This window comes from Phascolarctos cinereus, unplaced genomic scaffold, assembly GCF_003287225.1.
Source record: "Phascolarctos cinereus isolate Bilbo 61053 unplaced genomic scaffold, phaCin_HiC Scaffold_726;HRSCAF=1367, whole genome shotgun sequence".
Lineage (NCBI taxonomy): Eukaryota > Metazoa > Chordata > Mammalia > Diprotodontia > Phascolarctidae > Phascolarctos > Phascolarctos cinereus.
Genome location: NW_027556098.1, coordinates 194985899 through 195005945, shown reverse-complemented (window position 1 = coordinate 195005945; position 20047 = coordinate 194985899). Strand labels below are relative to the sequence as shown.

Below are 20047 nucleotides of genomic sequence, written 5' to 3'. Positions count from 1 at the left end.
CCTTGCCAGGACTGTGACCCAGGTCTGTGACCCGGATCTGTGTATGGGCAGTGCAAAAGAGTCATGCTCCATTGCCACCAAAGGGATCCCTGTAATCTCCTTCTGATCAGCTGCACGCCCCCTTTATTATCTGTGGGCTGAACTTCAGAAGCCACTGCTACAGCTGATTTAGTTATCCCCAAGGCCTTTTGCTGGTTTGCTGGAGCAAGGCCTCGCTAACATAGCCTGTGCATGACTTTGCTCTGTTTTAACCCACAGTGGGCCTTCATTGCTGACCTTCTAAGTTGTCTTGAGCTGGAAAATTGTTTCACACCTGCCTTTTATGGGTTCCGCTGCTCCAAAATTTATTTTGAGGCATTATTTAAACTTGTTTGGAGGAGAATTTGGGAGAGCTTATGTGAGTCTGTGCCTTTTCTCTGCTCTCTTGGCTCTGCCACCACCTTTTTTGTTACTATTTGACTTCAGTGTGCCTGTGTAAGATTGTGTCTTGTCTTCTTCTCTGTACCCAGCCCATACATATTCTGACTTAGGGTTATTAGGCAGAAACCCTGTTCCTTTACCCTGCAGGCTGCCCAGATATCTTTGATTTAAGAGAATTCCCTGTTCCTGAAGGCTATTCCTTCCCAATATTTCATTACTTTTGTATTGTTCCAGGTTGTCTTTAGAGTAATAACAGTCTCATGAAAGTAAATACCTGAGTATTATAGGAATTCTCTTTTTGTCCACTTTAAGGAAATCTCTCTGCATAATAAAGTCATAGAAAATAAACAGAAAGGATGTTAAATATCATTTAGGTAATGAATTATTTTGATTCATAATTTTTTAGACAATAAATTCCGAAGAGAGCCAGCACTGTATTATTTAAACGTCTTCCTGACCTCCTCTACCAAGTGCCTAGCACAGTGCACATTAGGCAAGCTTACCAAATACTTGTAAAATTAAATCTTCACTAACTCTTCTGTCATCTCCCATTTTACAAAGGCCAAAGAGGTTAAAGGGATTTGTTTGAGATATTCCAGCTGATAAGTTTTAGAGCCAGGACTCAGACTCATGTCTTTTCATTCTTAATTCACTAAAGCATGATTTTGGGAATCATTTCTATGCTGTTATTAAGGGTAGACATAGTCTCCTAATGGCTTAACTTATATTAATAAATTTGGACAATAACTCCCTGATCTGATTTTTTATTGTATTAAAGTAGTTAATTTGAATTCTGTATTCTTGAAATTTGTGACATTCGATGTGACTTAGTAGTTTATAAATTATAAAATAGTCCCATGTATGTCTTTATGACTGAGTCACAAATCATTTCCCATATATCTCAATTCTTTTGACACTTTACACATTTTAATTTTTATAATTTTTTGTACTTACTAGGTTCTATTCTTTATTGCTGCATTAATTCATTTGAGACCATCGAGAGCCCACACAACATTTTTGCATTTCATGCCATCTAGACTGGAGAATATTTGCCATTCACTAGTGTGTTTGAAGGATGAATGAGTTAAGATCTATAAAATGTTTTGAACTTATTAAACCAAAGACACTATGTAACCTTACAAAGTATTAGCATCATCTTCATCTTATCATCACTCTCCTCTTACAGCTGATATGTAATCATTTATTCAGGAGCATCTAGTAAGCCACTGGCACAGTTAGTATTAGAACTCAGTTCCAGGCCATCCTTTCCTTGTGACACCAGCTTGGGTCAGGTGGCTAGTTCTTTGGAGAATAGAAATAGAATTCAGTTGACCTTGGCATTTTGGAGAAGAGAGTGTATAAATACAGGGTGGCTTTTAAAGGTACAGTCATAGGATAATTCATTTGGAAAAAATAAAATGCCTCCAGGAAATTATAAGTAAGCATTAATACATTCTCTTTGAGAGAGGGGAATCTATTTGTAGGTAGTTGGCTTGAATTGTATTATGTGGAATTTAAGTAATTTTAGGAAAATTTTTTGGTTATGAGTTGTAAGATACTAGAAAGTAGTTTGAGAAAGGGCTTGAAGAATCACTTAAATGTTTGGGTGTGTAATCCTGCCTGATGATGTGTCATGTGCAAGGAACAGCTAGAAAGCCAATGTCACTAGATTGATGAAGCTGACATGTTAGGAATTAGGAATTCCACCTCCTACTTACCACATTTGATCATCTTCTTCCCTTTCAATTTCTCTAAAAGAGAATGAGTGAAGAAAAAGTTAATATTCTGAGCTATCATATGGCCTCTGCTGTGTTCAGAGTTACATTTCTATGGCCAGAAATAGCAACTTAGGATTCCTTTTCATTCCAGAAATAAATGATTTCTTTAGTTTGTTTTTTTTTTTCCTTTTGACCTTATTCATAAATGGTGTTTATGCAAAATTTATCTTGAATATTAAAAATTCTTTCTGTGGTATGTACGAAAGTCATGGGGTTCAGATTGTATGTGAAAAATTTGTATGTATATATATATATATACGCACACATATATACATATAGATATACATATATACATATAGATATACATATATACATATAGATATACATATATATACATATAGATATACATGTACATACATATATACATATAGCTTGCTTTTAAAAACTCAATAAAATTGACTTGGTATATAAAATGTAAGTGGGGAAAAAAGTTCATTTTTCAGTTATAAAAGTATTAATGTGATTCTATCTAAAAGCAAACTCTATAGTGCATTTAAATCTGTTTTACAAAAAAAAATTTTTTTTTCATGAATGAGACTTATGTAAATAGGAATTCCAAGTGCAATGTTATGCCACAATGAAAATGTAGTCTACAAAACTCACCATGAGTAATTTTCAGTGTAAAACATTTTATCATGTAATTATAATATATAAATATCATAAATTATATATTATATGATTATATTACATGAAACATTCTACTTTAATTTTGTGAATGAAAGTTGCCACAGAAGTTAAAATTTCTAATTATGTAGAGTTATGAATAAGGATTATTTGAAATCTAGGTTAGCTTATGGGCCCACTTTAAACATTTAAAAATCACTTTATTTGAATTTTTTTTCAGGTTTTAATTACAACAAAGACAGCCGCTGACAATTTTAGCACCCAGTATGTTTTAGATAGCAGTGGTCATATCGTTTCCCAAAAGCCTTCACATCTTGGACAAGGTAAAGAAAGAAATTTTACAATGTTGTTTTCTCTTTCTCATCTGTATCTCATTCAGCAAATTTCAAAACCTCATGCAAGTTTTATACCCATCCTTGTTATCAAAACCTTGTTTGTCGTTGATAATTAGTTGGAACTGCTAAGGCCAGTTGCTTAAAGACTAATTCTCAGCCCAGATGCTGACCAACCATATCAGAAATGCTTATAATTATTTACAAGGGTAGTACAGCAAGAGAATATGAATGGATCAAATAACATGCTCTTGTCTACAACAACATATTATATTAAAGCACTAAAAGTAAAAACATTTGACTATTATCAATGTTACAGATGAAATTCACTCATTCAGCAAACTTTTATTTCACATGCCTACTGTATGTAAAGCACTGTGCTAGGTGCTGGGCAATTTAAAGGCAAAACTGAAGCAGTTCCTCCTCTTTTACACTTTATTAGGGGAAGAACATGTACCCACAAGTGTATACAAAGTTATTTCAGGAGGAAAGAGCCCTAAGAAGTGGGGAGTAGCAAAATACTTTATGGCGCCTGATAGAAACCTCTGAGGAGGAGTCTCAAGAGGCACAGGTGAGGAAGAGGTACATTCCAGACATTTTTGCTGGTAATAGTGACCCAATTTTTTTGTGCTTTACACATCCACTCATTTATTTTTAATTATAAGTGATATCTTGCCTATTTATACAACCCCTTTATAGATGTTCATTTCTCAATTGTAAGGATAAAATCTCTAAACTAGAATTTCATATGTATTCTTTAGTTTTTTCTCCTTCTTCTTGCTGATACTTTTCATTTTAATTGAATATTTTCAAAGCGACTACTATATAGAAAGCACTGTGGTAGACACTGGGGAATATATGAAGATTGTTATGCATGTCTACATAAAATTTACAGTATAATAAGGGAATACAACACATACATATGGAACTATAGTATGAAATAGGTTATAATAAGTGTGTGTGTGTGTACTTAAAATGTATACCTCTGCTAATAAGATCAATGAAGTTGTAAGAGTATTATAGATGGGAACTAATTAAATTTGTAGTCAAAGGAATTGTCTTTGGAGTATTTGCCCTTTTTTCTTCCAAATTGCCTTGTAAATTGATAATTTAATTTTATAGTTTCTTATTTTTCGGAGTAGCATATTTTTCTAAATTCTTCCTGACTTTAAATATAAAGTAATTAGGATTATTTTTCCAAAGATCTTTTTGTTTAATAATTTTCCTAGTTGAAATTTGCTTCTTTTCATTGTACCTCTGTTACTAAACACTTTTTGGTACAGGGCTAAGAAGAGTGCTCTCAAGGGAAGCATTGTTTGTATCTTTAAAATCCTCAGATTACTTACTGGTAGCCATTCCTTTATTGGTGTATTTGCATCTTGACTGGGTAAACAAAAGAAATATCAGTGACACAGGCTATCAGAAAATCATGGTGTGTTTTTTTTAGTTTACAAAAATGAATTAAATTCTAAAAACTATTCGAGCTAGTATTGTAATACTAATTTTAAATTCTAAGAAATGGCAAGTTTATTAAATCCTTTACTAATGTGTGTAAAATCTGAATCTTTACCTTGTTTCAAACATCAAGACTTAAAAGAAGGACTGTTTTGAGCAAAAGGGTCCTCTAGAATGCCTTGTCTCTAGTTCTTGGGAGGTCAAATTAGGAAACTATTAGGAAAGTTTAAGTGGCTTTTCAGAGGAGACTCCAGTAGAATGTCTGGCACTAATCCAGCCACCTTATAAAACTTAAATGTATTTATTTTTATCTTTGTAGTAGGCAGTCTAATCTGGATGGCTGGTGGTTCTGCTTCACTCATACTTCTCATGCCTCTCTGTGTTCATCTCCATGGGAACTGTGAAATAACAAACCTTAAGCATTGAGTCCACCTGATCTTTGGCCTTTTGCTGGTTGATTTTTCTCTTCCTAATTACCTTTGCCCTTCTTATGCTTGCCCCTGTTAGCAATTGTGACCCAGGTATGTTTGTGAGCAAGTGTTGGGAAAACTTCTTAGTCATTTATGTACCTTTTATTCTTTAACGCATTACTGTTTTCTTAAGCAGTATACATTAAAAGATTAGTGTAAAACTATTAACTCTGTGCCTCAGTTTTTTTTCTTTAAGTATAGTTGGTTGAATGGAGAAATAGAAACCAATGCTCTAGAAAATCTCAATTTGTCCTTTGAAGATATATTATAGAAATTTGCAAACATTTGCAAAATTTTTTTATGTTTATATAGCCTTAGCTATGATATTTATTTGAGTGATTGAATCACAGACTCACATTTCAGCAGCTGTCATTCAGCCTCCATTTAAATATTTTCAGTGTAAGATAAAACTAGTACTGCCAACCCAATTTATACCTGTGCCTTTAAGGTTCCTGTAGGTTAATGTTTGCAATGGAGTAAATTTCTCTGGTTTAGCATTACTTTTGACATCATTAGATTGGAAGATGCTTGTAGAAAGCTAGCTGTAGGCACAAATGATGACTTAAGGCTATAGTGCACTGAAGCTATCATTTTTTAAAACAAATTTCAAAACCTTTTATAAGTCACTTTCCAGGAATGCCAATGGATTTAGCTGTAATTTTTAAAGATAAAGATTATGTGCTGTTGAAGAGAAATAACAAAACCCCAAAGAATTTGTTATATGCATGTAGCACACATTACACAAATGTCATTTAATATTATCTTTGGATATTTAATCCATATTTGTTAAATAGCCTTTTGCTGAATTTATAGAGAATTCACTTTTATTTTAAAATAGAAACCAATAAGATTCTTTTAAACTTTTACAACCCATTTACCAAGAAAAATTGACAATATTTTTTTCCATTTCCTTCTTCTGTCACTAACTCATCTAATCCCTTTGAATCAGTTTATCAGTATTTTAAAGCTACCTTTATGGATTTATCCCTGTAGATGAATTCTCTTAACTCTTATTGCTACATCAGTGAGAACTTCTCAGATATTGAAAGTAACACACTTAAAGTACTTTACTTGAGACATTTCATTTCCCTACCCTTTATTTAAAGTATAGCATCATGTTCTTTTTAAATCCCTGCAGTGCAAATGAGCATGTATTGGAAGATCTTTTTAGCATAATTTTGGAACAGAGGTTTTCTGTAAATATTTAAAAACATTCCTGATATACTAATAGCCATACTTTTTTACAGTATAGTAATAAATATTTGCCTTACTAATTATATAGCCTATTTGGCTATACATAGGAAAGACTAGTTTAATTACAGAGCTTCTAGAATATACTGAAGTCAGAGTTGAGCAGTTAAATCAGAAGAATTCTCTTATAAAATATGATAGTGACCTCTCAATTTGGAAGCATCAACTTACTCCTTTTTAAAGGATCAACCATTTTATGGATGGATCTTATTTAAGTACTAAGGTCTAGTAAATTTTTATATCTGTAATACACATCATTAAGGACACTGGAAAAGGAAACAGACATGGTGGAATAGACAAGTTAGTGCTGCACTAGTATTCACAAGATATGAAAAGTGTCAGAAGAAGAAAGCTTCCGTCACTTTGAGTAGATTCCCTAAGGAGGATTTATGGAAAAGACACTGATAAGAGAGGCTAAGAAGTCTCTGATGAGTTAAAATCTATCCTGGAGGATATACTCACATCACTGAGTCATAAATCTGTTGAATGATGTGTAGTTCATATACAAGAAAGCCTTTTTGAGTAAGCCCCAATGTAACCTGAGATTATTTCTGACTCTTGGAGAAGAAAGATCTATGGATTTTTCTTTTTTATTTTGTCATATATTCTAAATCAGGGGATATTTTGATGATATGGGAAGTATAAACATGTGTCCTAAGATGTTGAGGTCATAAAGTCCAGTATAGGAAACTAAAGGCCTTAGGGACATGTCATTATTTGTAATTAAAGGCAAGGGTTTCATAAAAGTATGATGGTAGAAGGGAAAGGGAAAGGAAGGGAATAAACTTATATAGCACCTACTTTGTTCCAGGCGCTTTGCTAAGCACTTTAAAAAATATTATCTTATTTGATTCATGGAAAGTGAAGAGCTGAATGAGAATATAATAGTCTTCTTTATTTTTGGGGGGAGGGAGGCATTTTGGTGTGACTTGCCCAGGGTCACACAGCTAGGAAGTGTCAAGTGTCTGGTCTGAGACCAGCTTTGAACTCAGGTCCTCCTGACTCCAGAGCTGGTGCTCTATCCACTGCAGCACTTAGCTGCCCCTGAGAATATAGTCTTGTGGTAGAGGAGATGGTTATCCAGATATGAGTTGGACTCAGTGGACTCTCAGATCCCTTCTAGCTATGGAATTCTGTGTTTCTAAATCAGAGAGTTGGATTTGAACTTATGTACCAGAGCTTAATATACAGCAACAACAAACTCTTTGATAGAGACAAAGTACAGCTATTGAAGACTGGAAATAATATATTTGTGTGAAGACTTGCAGATCTGATCGAGTGGTCTTGAAATTGAAAATGGAAAGGAAAAGGGCTATAAAACTGTGCATACCCTTTGGTCCAGCAATAGCACTCCTAGGGCTATATCCCAAAGAGATCATAAAAATGGGAAAAGAACCCACATGTACAAAAATATTTATAGCAACTTTTTCTGTGGTGGCAAAGAATTAGAAATTGAGGGCATGCCCATCAATTGGGGAATGGCAGAACAAGTTGTGGTATATGAATGTAATGGAATACTATTGTGCTATAAGAAATGATGGGCAAGTGGACTTCAGAAAAACCTGGAAAGACTTGAATGGATTGATGCTGATTGAAGTGAGCAGAACCAGGAGAACATTGTACACAGTAACAGCCACATTGTGCTATAACTAATGTTGATAGACTTAGTTCTTCTCAGCAATGCAAGCATTTAAGACATCTCCAAAAGTTTCATGATGGAAAATGCTATCCACATCCAGAGAAAGAACTATGGAGTTTGAATGTAGATTGAAGCATACTATTTGCTCTTTTTTTTCCTCTTCTGTTTTGTTTCTTCTTTCTTGTGATTCCTCCTGTTGGTTCTAATTTTTATTTACAATATGACTAATGTGAAAATATGTTTAATAGGAATGTATATGTATAGCCTATATCAGATTGCATGCCGTCTTGGGGAGGAAAAAGGAGAGGAAGGGGGAGAAAATTTAAAACTCAAAAGCTTATGGAAGTGAATGTTGAAAACTAAAAATTAATTAATTAATTTTTAAAAAATGGAGAGGAAAAACACTCGCCAATATCCCAGATATCCCAGTGAATAAAATGTATGACTCAGGATGAGTAATAGCAATGGAGAGATCCAGGAAGTCTAAGTATCCAGGAAGAAGTAAAGTAATGATATTCATGGACCTATGTAGTTATATACAAAGGCACAAAATATGAGTTATTAAGTAAACTAGAGATAGCTAGACAAAGAAGCAGTCAACATCATGAGTAACACTGAGATATGATGGGTTATGACATGACTGAAATATGGTAGTGGAAAGGGCATGCCTAGTTTATGCTTTTGAATATTCAAAAGAAACAGAGCAGTTAAAAGGGATGGTAGAAAAGGGAATACCAAGAAGATAATCCCAGGAAATCTTCCAGTGCATTGAGTGACTCTTCTGTGGCTTTCAGTGTACCTGACAGCTGACCCAGGGATGACAGTAGCACACTGATAGGAAGCGGGAAAGTCCACAATACTGTGGTTTCTTTAGGGCTCACAAAGCTTTCCTTTGATTACAGTGGGAAAGGGGGAAGGAAGACCTGGTCAAAGCCAAAGCCATCTCCTCTCCTTTCCTCCTCCCTCAAGTGGTTCCTCCTCAGTAGTATGATAGAAAGCCATATTTTCTCTCATTTCTAGAATCTAATCCCTTCTCAACTTGTTCAATACTTTATAGATGATTCCTAGGACATAGTCAAGTTTGCATAGCTTATCCAAACAATTTTTGTGCAATGTCATTCCAGTTGAAAGGCCTTTTAACACTTAGTAATATTGATTCAAATTTTTAGATAAAATGTTACAAAAAAAGATAATATATCTAAAAATGATTTGCTATGACCAAATTGGATTTATGTCACAAATGTAAAGATGGTTTATTATTGTGAAAAATTAGCATAATTCCTCATATTAGAAACAAGAGCCCAAACATATAATTTTATCCATACAAAAATCTTTGACAAAATGCAGTTGTAGTTTATATAATTTTTGTAATCTTTTTTTTGTTTTTGAGGCAATTGGGAGTAAGTGACTTGCCCAGAGCCACACAGCTGGTGAGCATTATGTGTCTGAGGCCAGATTTGAACTCAGGTCTTCCTGACTGCAGGGCTGGTGCTCTATCCACTGCGCCACCTACCTCCCCCTATATAATTAAAAAAAAAACCAAACAGCATGGGCATAGAAGGGCTAAGTTTTAATATGATAAAATATATTTATCTGCCATCCGAAGTTAACATCATTTGTTCTGGGAAAACAGGAAAAGCTTTAATAGTAAATATTGTGCTAATGCAAGATTCTCCCTCATGACACTATTATTTGATGCAGTTCTAGAAATTATGGAATTTGCAGTACAGCAAGACAAAAATTAAAAAAGATGAACATTAACAAAAAGGAGATGAAATTATGACTATTTGTAGAAGATACGATAATTTATTTGTTTTTTTTTTTCTGTTTGCTTTTTTTTTTCAGCCAAAGACATGGTTTATTAGAACATTGTCATATTGGGCAGTCTCTTAAGGAGTCTGAACATGAGTAAGCAGTGGCTAGATTATAAGGATCAGAACAGTGGCTAGATTTTAGGAATCTGAGCCTATGGTAATTTATTTGAAACTTCCAGAGAATCAGCAGGAAAAACTGAGACAATATTTTCATTAAAGCAGTAAAATACAAAATAAGTCCATAAACATTGTTTTCATTTCTATATAGCACTAACAGAAAGACGGGGCGGGGGGAAATGGAAAGAGAAATTCCAATTAAAATAACTACAAAATGCATCAACTATCTGGGAGTCTATCAAGACATTAAAATATTATACTGCCTGATTTGATTTTTATATTTAGTGCTATACTAATCAACCAATTAAGGAGTGGTTTTTTTAGAGCTAGAGAAAACAATAACAAATTCATTTAGTAATACAAAATGTCTAGCATCCCAAAGGAAATCATGGGAAATGTTAAGGATAACTATGGAATTGTACTTCCAGATCTCAAGCTATTACAAAAACTATTATGAAAACTATTTGGTACTGGTTAAAAAAAGAAAAGTAGTTAGTAGAACTGCTTAGATTAGGAAAAATCAGAAATAGTTGAATCCAGTAACCCTATATTTAATATACCTTAGAAGATAAACTACTTAATAAAGAACTATTTGACATAGTTGGGAAAACTGGAGAGCAACTGCCAAAAAATAGTTTTGGACAAGCATCTTATATCATATACCACAATCAATTTGAAATATATCCATGTCAGGGCAGCTAGGTGGTGCAGTGGATAGGGCGCCGACCCTGAAGTCAGGAGGACCGGAGTTCAAACATGGCCTCAGACCAAGCACTTGACACTTACTAGCTGTGTGACCCTGGGCAAGTCACTTAACCCCAATTGCCTAAAAATTAAAAAATAAATTAAAAAATAAAAAAAAAAGAAATATATCCATGACCTTTATATAAAGGGACTCATCATTTAAAAAAAGTGTATGAGATGGAAATACCTTTCTCAACTATATCCTGGGGGAATATTTTTAATAATACAAGGAAGATCACAGATCATCAAGGAAAAAGACAATTTTGATTACTTGAAATTGAAAACCCTTTTCAGAACAGAATCAGTGCAGCTATGATAAGAAGGGAAACTTGATTGGGAAAATTTTATAGTAGTTATCTCTGATAAAGGTCTAATGGTCAAGATATATAAGGAATTAAAAACAAAACAATATATAATAATAGCTTTTAGATAAGTGGTTAAAGGAAGTGGTCAAACTTTTCAAAAGATAAATTGCAAACATAACCGTAAGCAATTCATGATGATTCAGATCATCACTAATAAGAGAAATGTGAAATAAAACAACATTGAGTTTTACCTTACACCCAGAAAATTAGCAAAAGTCTTCCTAACTCCAAGCAAGGCTAGTTCTCTACCACATACTGCTGCCTTCCATGTATTTCTATACATACTAACACATGTATATTCAGGTATATCAGTATACATACTATTTACATATGTACATAGACATAAATTCAAGTATAATCAGCAATAACTTGCATGTAAGGGTCATTAATAACATCAAGCTATGTATAAGCAGCTATGTAGATAGAGTGCTGGGCCTGGAGATAGGACGATTCATCTTCCTAAGTTCAAATCTGGTCTCGCTACTAGTTGTGTGACCCTGGGCAAGTCACTTAACCCTGTTTGCCTTAGTTTCCTCATCTGTAAAATGAACTGGAGAAGGAAATGATAGACCATGCCAGTATCTTTGCCAAGAAAACACCAAATAGGGTCACAGAGAATTGGACACAACTGAAACAACGCAACAACAAATGTGTGAGCAGAAAAGGAGAGGAACCAACCATGTAGCAAAACTGAAAAATGACAGATTTTACAGCCTGAGAATTGTCCAAATATGCATTTTTGTTTTGTTTTGTTTTTATTTGGACCTGAAGTTTTATTGGTGTAGGGAAGGGTTCCGAACTCAGATGGAAACAAGAGCCATTAAACTACATAAGGATCTTGGCAGGGTTATGTCACATGTTGACTTAGATAACCATGTATTAATATTATCTACATTTTATTATATGTATTGTTATTTATTATGTTTTATTATGTTTTATTTCATTAATTACTTCCCGATTACATTTTAATGTTGTTTGAGTGGTGTTTGAGAGTGTAGAGGGCCACAGGCAGCCCAGTGTTTGACATCTCTGGTGTAGAGTACTTTTGGAAAGGAAATTCTTTCTACTGTGTAGACAGGTAATTGTTCTGAAATTTACAGTCTTAGAGGTTTGTCTGGGGACATTTGAGTGGTTAAGTGACCTGACCAAAATTACATAATAGGTAATGTCAGAGATAGGACTTGAACCCAAGTCTTCCGTATTCCTAGGTTAGCTCTCTATATACTACACTACCCTGTTCTCCAGGCTGTCCTATTCCCCATCAAATATTTTTTAAAAAGAAGATGTCCCTAGGAGCATTGGCTAATTGCTCTTTGCTAGATTCATAAAAAGGCACGGACAAGAATTACATCAGGGTGAGACTGATCGTAGGATCCTTGATTGAGAAATAGAAGGGTCATCATAAGTATAGTCCCCTCATTTGATGTATGATGAAACCTAGGCCCTGGGATGCCAATGACTTGTCCATGGTCATATACATAATAAGCTTTAGAGGGGGAGATTCGAACCCAGGTCCTCTGACTCTGAAGAAGGTACATAGGCAAGGGGTGCAGGTAAATGTTCAACAACAAGCTCTTCAGAAATGAAAGATACACTTTTAAGTTTAATCTGAATTATTAACATTTTCTCCATTACTTTTATTAAGTTTAAACAATCAGCGAAACAATAAATCAAGCCCTAATTTGTAGTTTTGTGGTTTCCAAGGTGTAAATACTCATGTTGAAAATATAACAAACTCTGGCAAACCTGCAAGCTAGCAGGAGTCAACTCCAACACATCTTTTCAAGGAGTGTAGTGTACAGCAAGGATACTTCACTGATGAAACCATAGAAATAACTAGCATTTATAAAGTGCCTTAAGGTTTGTGAAACACTTTATGTTTTAGCATCATATTGGGGTCTCACAACAACCCTGGAAAGCAGGACTGTTATTATCCCGTTTGCAAAGGAAAAATCTGAGGTATGGAGGATAAGTGAATTGTCCAGCATCACAAAGCTAGTAAATGTTTAAGGCACAATATTAACTCAGGTCTTCTTGACTCCAAGTCTAGAGCTGTTTATTGAACACCTAGCTTCCTTTAATTGCACCAGTAACAGAACTTGTAATTGTACTGGTAATAGAATCAGGAACTTGATGAATTCTAAGGTCCCTTTCAGCTCTAAAGATTATGTTAAGTATAAGACAGTGTGGATTAGAAAATCTCCTTTCTTTATCTGTCTGATTGATAATTGGGTAAGTGAAGTGAGAGCTACATCTGTTAGAGTGCTCCTGTGTAACCCCTTTCTCCTGAGCATATGAGAAGGGGTAACAAGTTAAGGTCTTCCTTACTGGCCTTTTGAAAGGACAAAGATGGATCAGTCAGTATATTTGCCTTATGTTACAACTCCTTGGGACTCTTGAAGTGTTTTGCTTTTTGGCAGTGGCTGCTTTGTGATGGATAGCAAAGACAACTCATTTATTTGGTAGTGGTGTAAATACAAGAATACAGAGGAGTGGATGAATGGATATAGAGACACTGTACACACATTCACACACACACACACACACACACACACACACACACACACACACACACACACACACTTCTCCTGCTTCAAATGAACTCAGAAAAGCAAGAGCAGCAATCAAAATTTCAAGCCAGGCCAAGATAAAATAAACATCATTAAATGAAATAAACACCATAGATGATGTAGTAGTGTCAGTATTTAAATACTGTACCATTTAGTGGATATATACTGAGTAGTGAAAGGGAAAAATAGACCACAAAACTATAATGATTGGAGATCTCAATGTACCCTTTTTTATATCCAGACAGATCTAACAAATAAATAAGAAAGGAGCTGAATAGAACTTCCAGAAGTTAGATATGATAAATCTCTTGTGCTTACTGAGTTGGAATCATCAAGAGTATACCTGTTTCTCATCTGTGCAGGGACCTTTATAGAAATTAACCACATATTTGTAGGTTGTGAGCCCCTTGAGGCCAGGGACTATCTTTTGCCTCCTTTTATATCCCCAGAACTTAGCATGTTTTATTTTGTTGATTTGTTTTTTTGGCCCTTTTTTAATCAAGTTGACTGACAGTTTTGCTAGTCTTTTCCAAGAATTAGCTTTTAGTTTTGTTTATTAGCTTCATAGGGTTTTTGGTTTCCAGTTGAATTACTTCTCCACTGATTTTCGAGAAGTTTACTTTTTTATTTATCCTGGGTTTATTTCTTAGCATTCTTATTTTTTAATGAATATTCCTCTCTTTTTTCATTTTGATTATATTTGTTTTTAGGAATAAAACTTTTTTTACTGAGTACGATTTAGCTTTGCCTCAGAAATTTTGGCATGTTGTTTCACCATTATGATTATCTTTCAATTGTTAATTATTTTTATGATGTTATTTATGTTATTTAGAATTCCATTATTAAATCTCCAGATTTAATTTAAATCTCTAGAGACCTGGCCTAAGAGGATTCTTCAGGGGACTTATTCTGTGAAATTATTTCTTCAATGGAATGCAATTAAAATTTGCCTTTTGTAGGCACTGTCTTGGCCGAGAGTTGATTTTTTTATATATATATTTTGCTCATAGGTACAACTGTAACTGCATTGAAGCTATTTAAGAATCTTCCTGTAAGAAAACAATTTTACTCCACAGCTAAAAAATGTAAGGATGAATTAAAGAAAATCCAAGACCTCCTTATAGCGTACGGCATTCTCAAACCCGAATTAAGGATTATTTTTACACATAACAAGGTAAGATTTTGTATTTTTGTAAAATAACTTGTGAAAGGTAGTTTTTAAGGGGGGGGCAGGATAGTTCATCATTTATACCTAAGTTTCATTTATACAGATTTCTCCCTAGGAAAATCAGTGGTACAATTAAAAAAGAAAAAAATGTTTATCATTCTGTGTCAGGGGACACTGGTGAAAAAAAAAGCATAGCTTACTAGGGGTTTTTGTGATATGTACATAAATAAGTAAATGCAAGACAATTTGAGGAAGGACAATAGGCTTCACTGAGGAAATGATGACTCAGCTAATAATGTAACCTGTAGAAACTGATCATTCTTCAAGCATTTGTTAAGCTCCTAACATGTTCTAGGCCCAGTGCTTGGTACTGGGGATCCAGAGACAAAAATGAGAGTTCCTGCCCTCAGAAAGTTTGGATTCTATCTGGAGAGACAACGTGTGCATATGAAAGTATATACAAAATAATTGAGAAGGGTAGCATGAGCAGCTAAGGGATCAGGAAAGACTTCATGTGGCACTTGAATGCGCTTTTGAAGGAAAGTAGGTATTCTTTGAGATAGAGGTGAGGAGAGAATACATTCCGAGAATGGAGGGGGACAGGTACAGTGAAAGGAGATGTACTATTATGTGTGAGCAAAGATAAGGCCAATTTTGGGAAGGTAGGTTGGGGCCAGATTGTGAAAGATTTTAAATGTCAAACAGAGTAGTTTGTATTTGATCCTAAAAGTGGAACCACGAGAGTTTATTGAATAGAAAAGTGACATAGTCAAATGAGTACATTAAGAAAATAATTTTACCAGCTGCATGGAGGGTAGCTTGGAGAAAGGAGAGACTCAAGTCAGAGAGTCAGTTAAGGAGCTATTGCAAGGCTTGTTTGTGCGAGCAGCAAGACATTTTTGCGAATCCTTGTGGCCTCTCAGACCTCTCCAAAACAGAAATTATGCACCAAAAATAAAGTAAGTTGGTCTGTTTTCGTGGTCTAGGACACTCAGAATTTAAAAGAAAATGTTAAAAAAGAAAAAAGAAAAGAAAACTCAAGCCTAGGAACTCATGCTTACTGACTCAGAACTCGGAGCTCATTGAGCAACCTTTCTTTCCCCTTCTCCTGTGCCACCAGCAGTAAAGCCCCTACTAGCAGAACATGACACAGGCTTATATCAAAACTCATCCCTGAACCCCTCTTCCCCCTTCCCTCTTTCCATTGCTGTAGAGGCTCCCAGTTCCAGGCTGTGGAAGTTTTTTCAGGCTTTGATAGTCAGTTGACCACAGTTTTTCAGGGGTAAAAGCCTGCTGGGGCCTAAAACCTGGAAGCACCAGTGCTAGAAAACTGAACTACCAGTGCTAGGGAAAGCAATATCTGAACTGCTGGTCCTGAGACAGAGAACTAAGAAACCGAGGGATTGGGACAGGTCATCAGGAAAGGACACTATGCTTTTGGGGGCTGTTCTGCATTACACCAAACTTCAGGGGAGAACGCAGCATCCACGTGGGACCATTCTGACAACCTAAAAGTCAGTTGTGACAAAAACTGGTGAACCATGAATTACTCAGTATGGGAGGGCGGTGAAATGCTTTGTGATCCAAAGAAAACACAATTGGGAGGAAGAGAGTCAGAAAGTGAGTCATTAGGAAAATAAAGAGGGAAAAAGAATTGAAAATACCAAGAATTCCAGGAGAAAGAATTGCAAAGTCCTTGAACATGAACAGAAATCAACAGGAAAAAGTAGTAACAGAAGGAAATATGGCCTCCAGATCTGGTAAACAGGTTCAGGCAACTATGAATAATTACTACAAAATGAAGGAAAATTGTCTAACACTCAGTGACATTTGAGGAGTACATAAAACCACAACACATTGTTCCTGAGTGATTTGAAAGGGAAATGAGAATTGTGGGAGCAGAATTGGTACACTGCACAGCCAAAATAATTAGCAAAATAGAAAAATGAATCTTTAATGGCAAACTTCAGCGATGAAACGTGAGAAAGAGCGATAGGTTGTAAATGCAAATGCCCAGAAGGGAAAGATGATCTAGAGGAAGAGAAGCAAACAACAAGAACACGAAAAGAAAACATACTCACTATAAGCAGAAGATGTGGATCTAAAAGACAACAGGCTGCCTAAGGATCATAGTTCTTCCAGAAGAACACAATAGGACAAAAAAAACCCAGAACTTAATACCATAATGAAGAAAATAATAGAAGAGAACTGGCTAGGACTTCTGAATATAATAAAAATGAAATTCCAGTCCAAGGAATTTACAGATTATCTCTAGGACAAACAACCACCACCAAAGGCTGTAAACTTCAAGACATGTGGCTAAATGTAACAATTCAGTTTGAAAACAAGTTCTATAAGCCATTGAGAGAAAGACCTTCAAATGCAAAGGAAAGGACATTTGATTACCTCAAGACTATTCTGGATCTACTAGAAAAAGCAGGAGGGAATAGAATAATATATTCTGAAGAGTGTTGGAGCTCAGAATGCTGGCCAAGGTAACTCATCCTGCAAACCTGAGCTTAACTGTAAGAGACAAAAGATGTATATTCAGTAATAAAGAAGAGTTTAAAACATTTTTAGAAAGAAAAACCAGAACTGAAGAGATTATTTGTTTCTTGAACATGCCAAACAGCAGAAATGCAGAGGATTGAATAAATACAGACAGCAACAAGAAATAGAATGACAACAGAAAGACCAGTAACAGACTTTTTTCTAAGTGTATACAAAGAGGCAGGGGTGAAGGTGGAAACCTTGTAAAGGTAACAGTGAAGAGGCAGATAGAGGTGTTATGGGTAAAACCTGACAACATCCTGCCTATGGGTGAATGCTTCTTTTGTTGGACTACATTACAACATGGGAGGGTACATGAAAGAAGAAGAGAGGAGAAAGAGATTAAAGAGTAGTGAATGATACATTGAGATCAAATAAAGAACTAGCAGTGAAGGGAAGGTGACCACTGTGGTCTCAGAAAGAAAAGAGCCTACAGGGAAATAAGTGTGGAGAAAGTGGAAAATATTGAAGAGGGGAAGAAAGAAGGTGGTCCTTACTTTGGAATGAGAGGGGTTCCGCTGCTGAATACCTGTGGGTCAAGGGAATTTGGTGCCTTAAAAGGTCTTCTTTTCCTGGGACAAGGTAGGAACCTTTGGGAGTAACTGGCACCTGGAGGAACAGAAAGGCATTGACACAGGGAGATTACTAGGCAAATGTGGGGGGAAGGTCAATAGGGGAGGGCATAGATCAGGTGAGGGGGACATGAATGGGGGATGACCTACCATGGAACATTGTACTCTCTAAGACCTTAATAATTGGCATTGTTCTCAAAGTAAAGCACAATTGAAAAAGGAAATCCGTGGAATAAGCCTTACAAGGCTGTGACAAAAAGTGCTTAGAAGGCACAGTCTAGAATGGATACCTTGGAAACTTTGATTGTATGAAGAATACAGAGAAAAGAGAGACCAGGTGATTATAGGGGTCATGAATCAAAGAATGAAAGTACAGAGTAAACAGAAAGAGAAGTAATGAAGGGAGTGAAAAATCTTGTTTTGGAAAGGGGCACAAAAAAACAAACCAGTGCACAAGAATGGCTGATGGGGAATCTGTTTGACTGAGAGGAAAGATCAAGAGGAAGAAATATGTAGCTAGATAAAAAGCAGGAGAGAGGAACTCATAAACAAAACCCTAAAGGGGAAGGGGTAACAAATGAGAAGGGATCAAAGGCAAGGGGAAGAGAGCCAGTACGAAGAAGGCCCCTTTAAAAAAAAAAAAGATTAAAGTAGCTGAAGGAACAAACTATTGTAAACTGTGTTTACAACAGAAGAGGGGGGAAATCATAACTTTTTTAAAAAAAGAACAATTTTAGATGGAGGAAAATATAAACCTGACTCTTATAACTTTAAATGTGAATGGATTAAACAATCCAGTAAAACAAAAAAGAGTGACAGGTTGGATAAGAATACAAAATCCTGCATTCTGTTGCTTACAAGAAACACATTTGAAAAACAAATATATACCCAAAATAAAATGAAGGGATTGGGAAAAAATTTACTGTGCATCAAATGAATGAACTTGAAAAAAACAGGAGCAAAAACAAACATTAAAAAAAAATAAACAAGGATAAACAAGGAAACCATATTATGCTGAAAGAAACCACAGACAACAAACCAAAAAAAGGAATAAACTTGTATGCTCCATATGCCTTAGCATTCAAATTTATAAAGGAAACAATACCTAAGCTTCAAGGAGACATAGATAGTAACACAATAGTGACAGGAGACTTTGATATCCCTCTTTCAGTTTTGGATAGTTCTAACAAAAAGATAAAAGAGAAAATATGGAAATGGACAGATTGCTAGAGAAACCAGAGATAAAAGATTTATAGCATCTTCTGAATGGGGACAGCAAAAGAATATATGTGTTTCTCTTCACCACATGCAATTTTTACAAAAAATGGCAATGTGCTAGGGCACAGAGATATTCCAAAGAAATGTAACAAGGCAGAAATGGTCACTATAGCCTTTACATTTATAATGCAATAATAACAGAAATTGATTCAGGGACTACCTCCCCCCCTCAAAAAAAAGATATAGACTCAAATGGAGACTTAACAACGAAACCTTAAATAATGAGTAGGTCAAAGAACAAATTATAGAACTAATTAATGACTATATAAAAGTAAATGGTAATGATGAAGTCACATACTAAAATTCTGGGATGCAGTTAAAACAGTGGATTTAGGGTTAGTCTTTCGATGTTTTTCCAAGAGCATCCTGCTCATTATTTCTTATAACACAATAGTATTGCATCACAATTATACAACTTGTTCAGTCATTCCCCAATTGATGAATATCCCCTCAACTTCCAATTCTTTGCCACCACGAAAAGAACTGCTATAAATATTTTTGTACATGTAGGTCCTTTTCCTTTTTGTTTTTTAATCTCTTTGGGATACAGACCCAGTGGTATTGCTTGGTCATAGGGTAGGCTTGGTTTTATCGTCCTTTGGGCATAGTTCCAAATTGCTCTACGGAATGATTGAATCAGTATACAACTTCCCCAATAATGTTTTAATTTTCCCACATCTCCAACATTTGTCATTTTCCTTTTTCTTTCCTATTAGCCAATCTGACAGGTGTGAGGTAGTAGCTTAGAGCTGTTTCAATTTGCATTCCTCTCATCAATGAGCATGTTTTTCATATGATTGTAGACAGGTTTGATTATTTTGTCTGAAAACTGCCTGTTCATATCCTTTGATCATTTATCAATTGAGGAATGGCTCTTATTTCTATAAATTTGACCCCATT

At 35.2% G+C, this 20047-nt stretch overlaps 1 protein-coding gene across 1 annotated transcript in view; it reads left to right on the top strand.

The window, feature by feature from the left end:
- The window catches only part of PMS1 (PMS1 homolog 1, mismatch repair system component), a 109430-nt gene that overhangs the window by 18948 nt on the left and 70435 nt on the right, over positions 1-20047 (top strand). Inside the window, 2 exon segments of the mRNA XM_020993536.2 lie at positions 3043-3145; positions 14590-14753. Coding sequence (XP_020849195.1) covers positions 3043-3145; positions 14590-14753 — 267 coding nt within the window.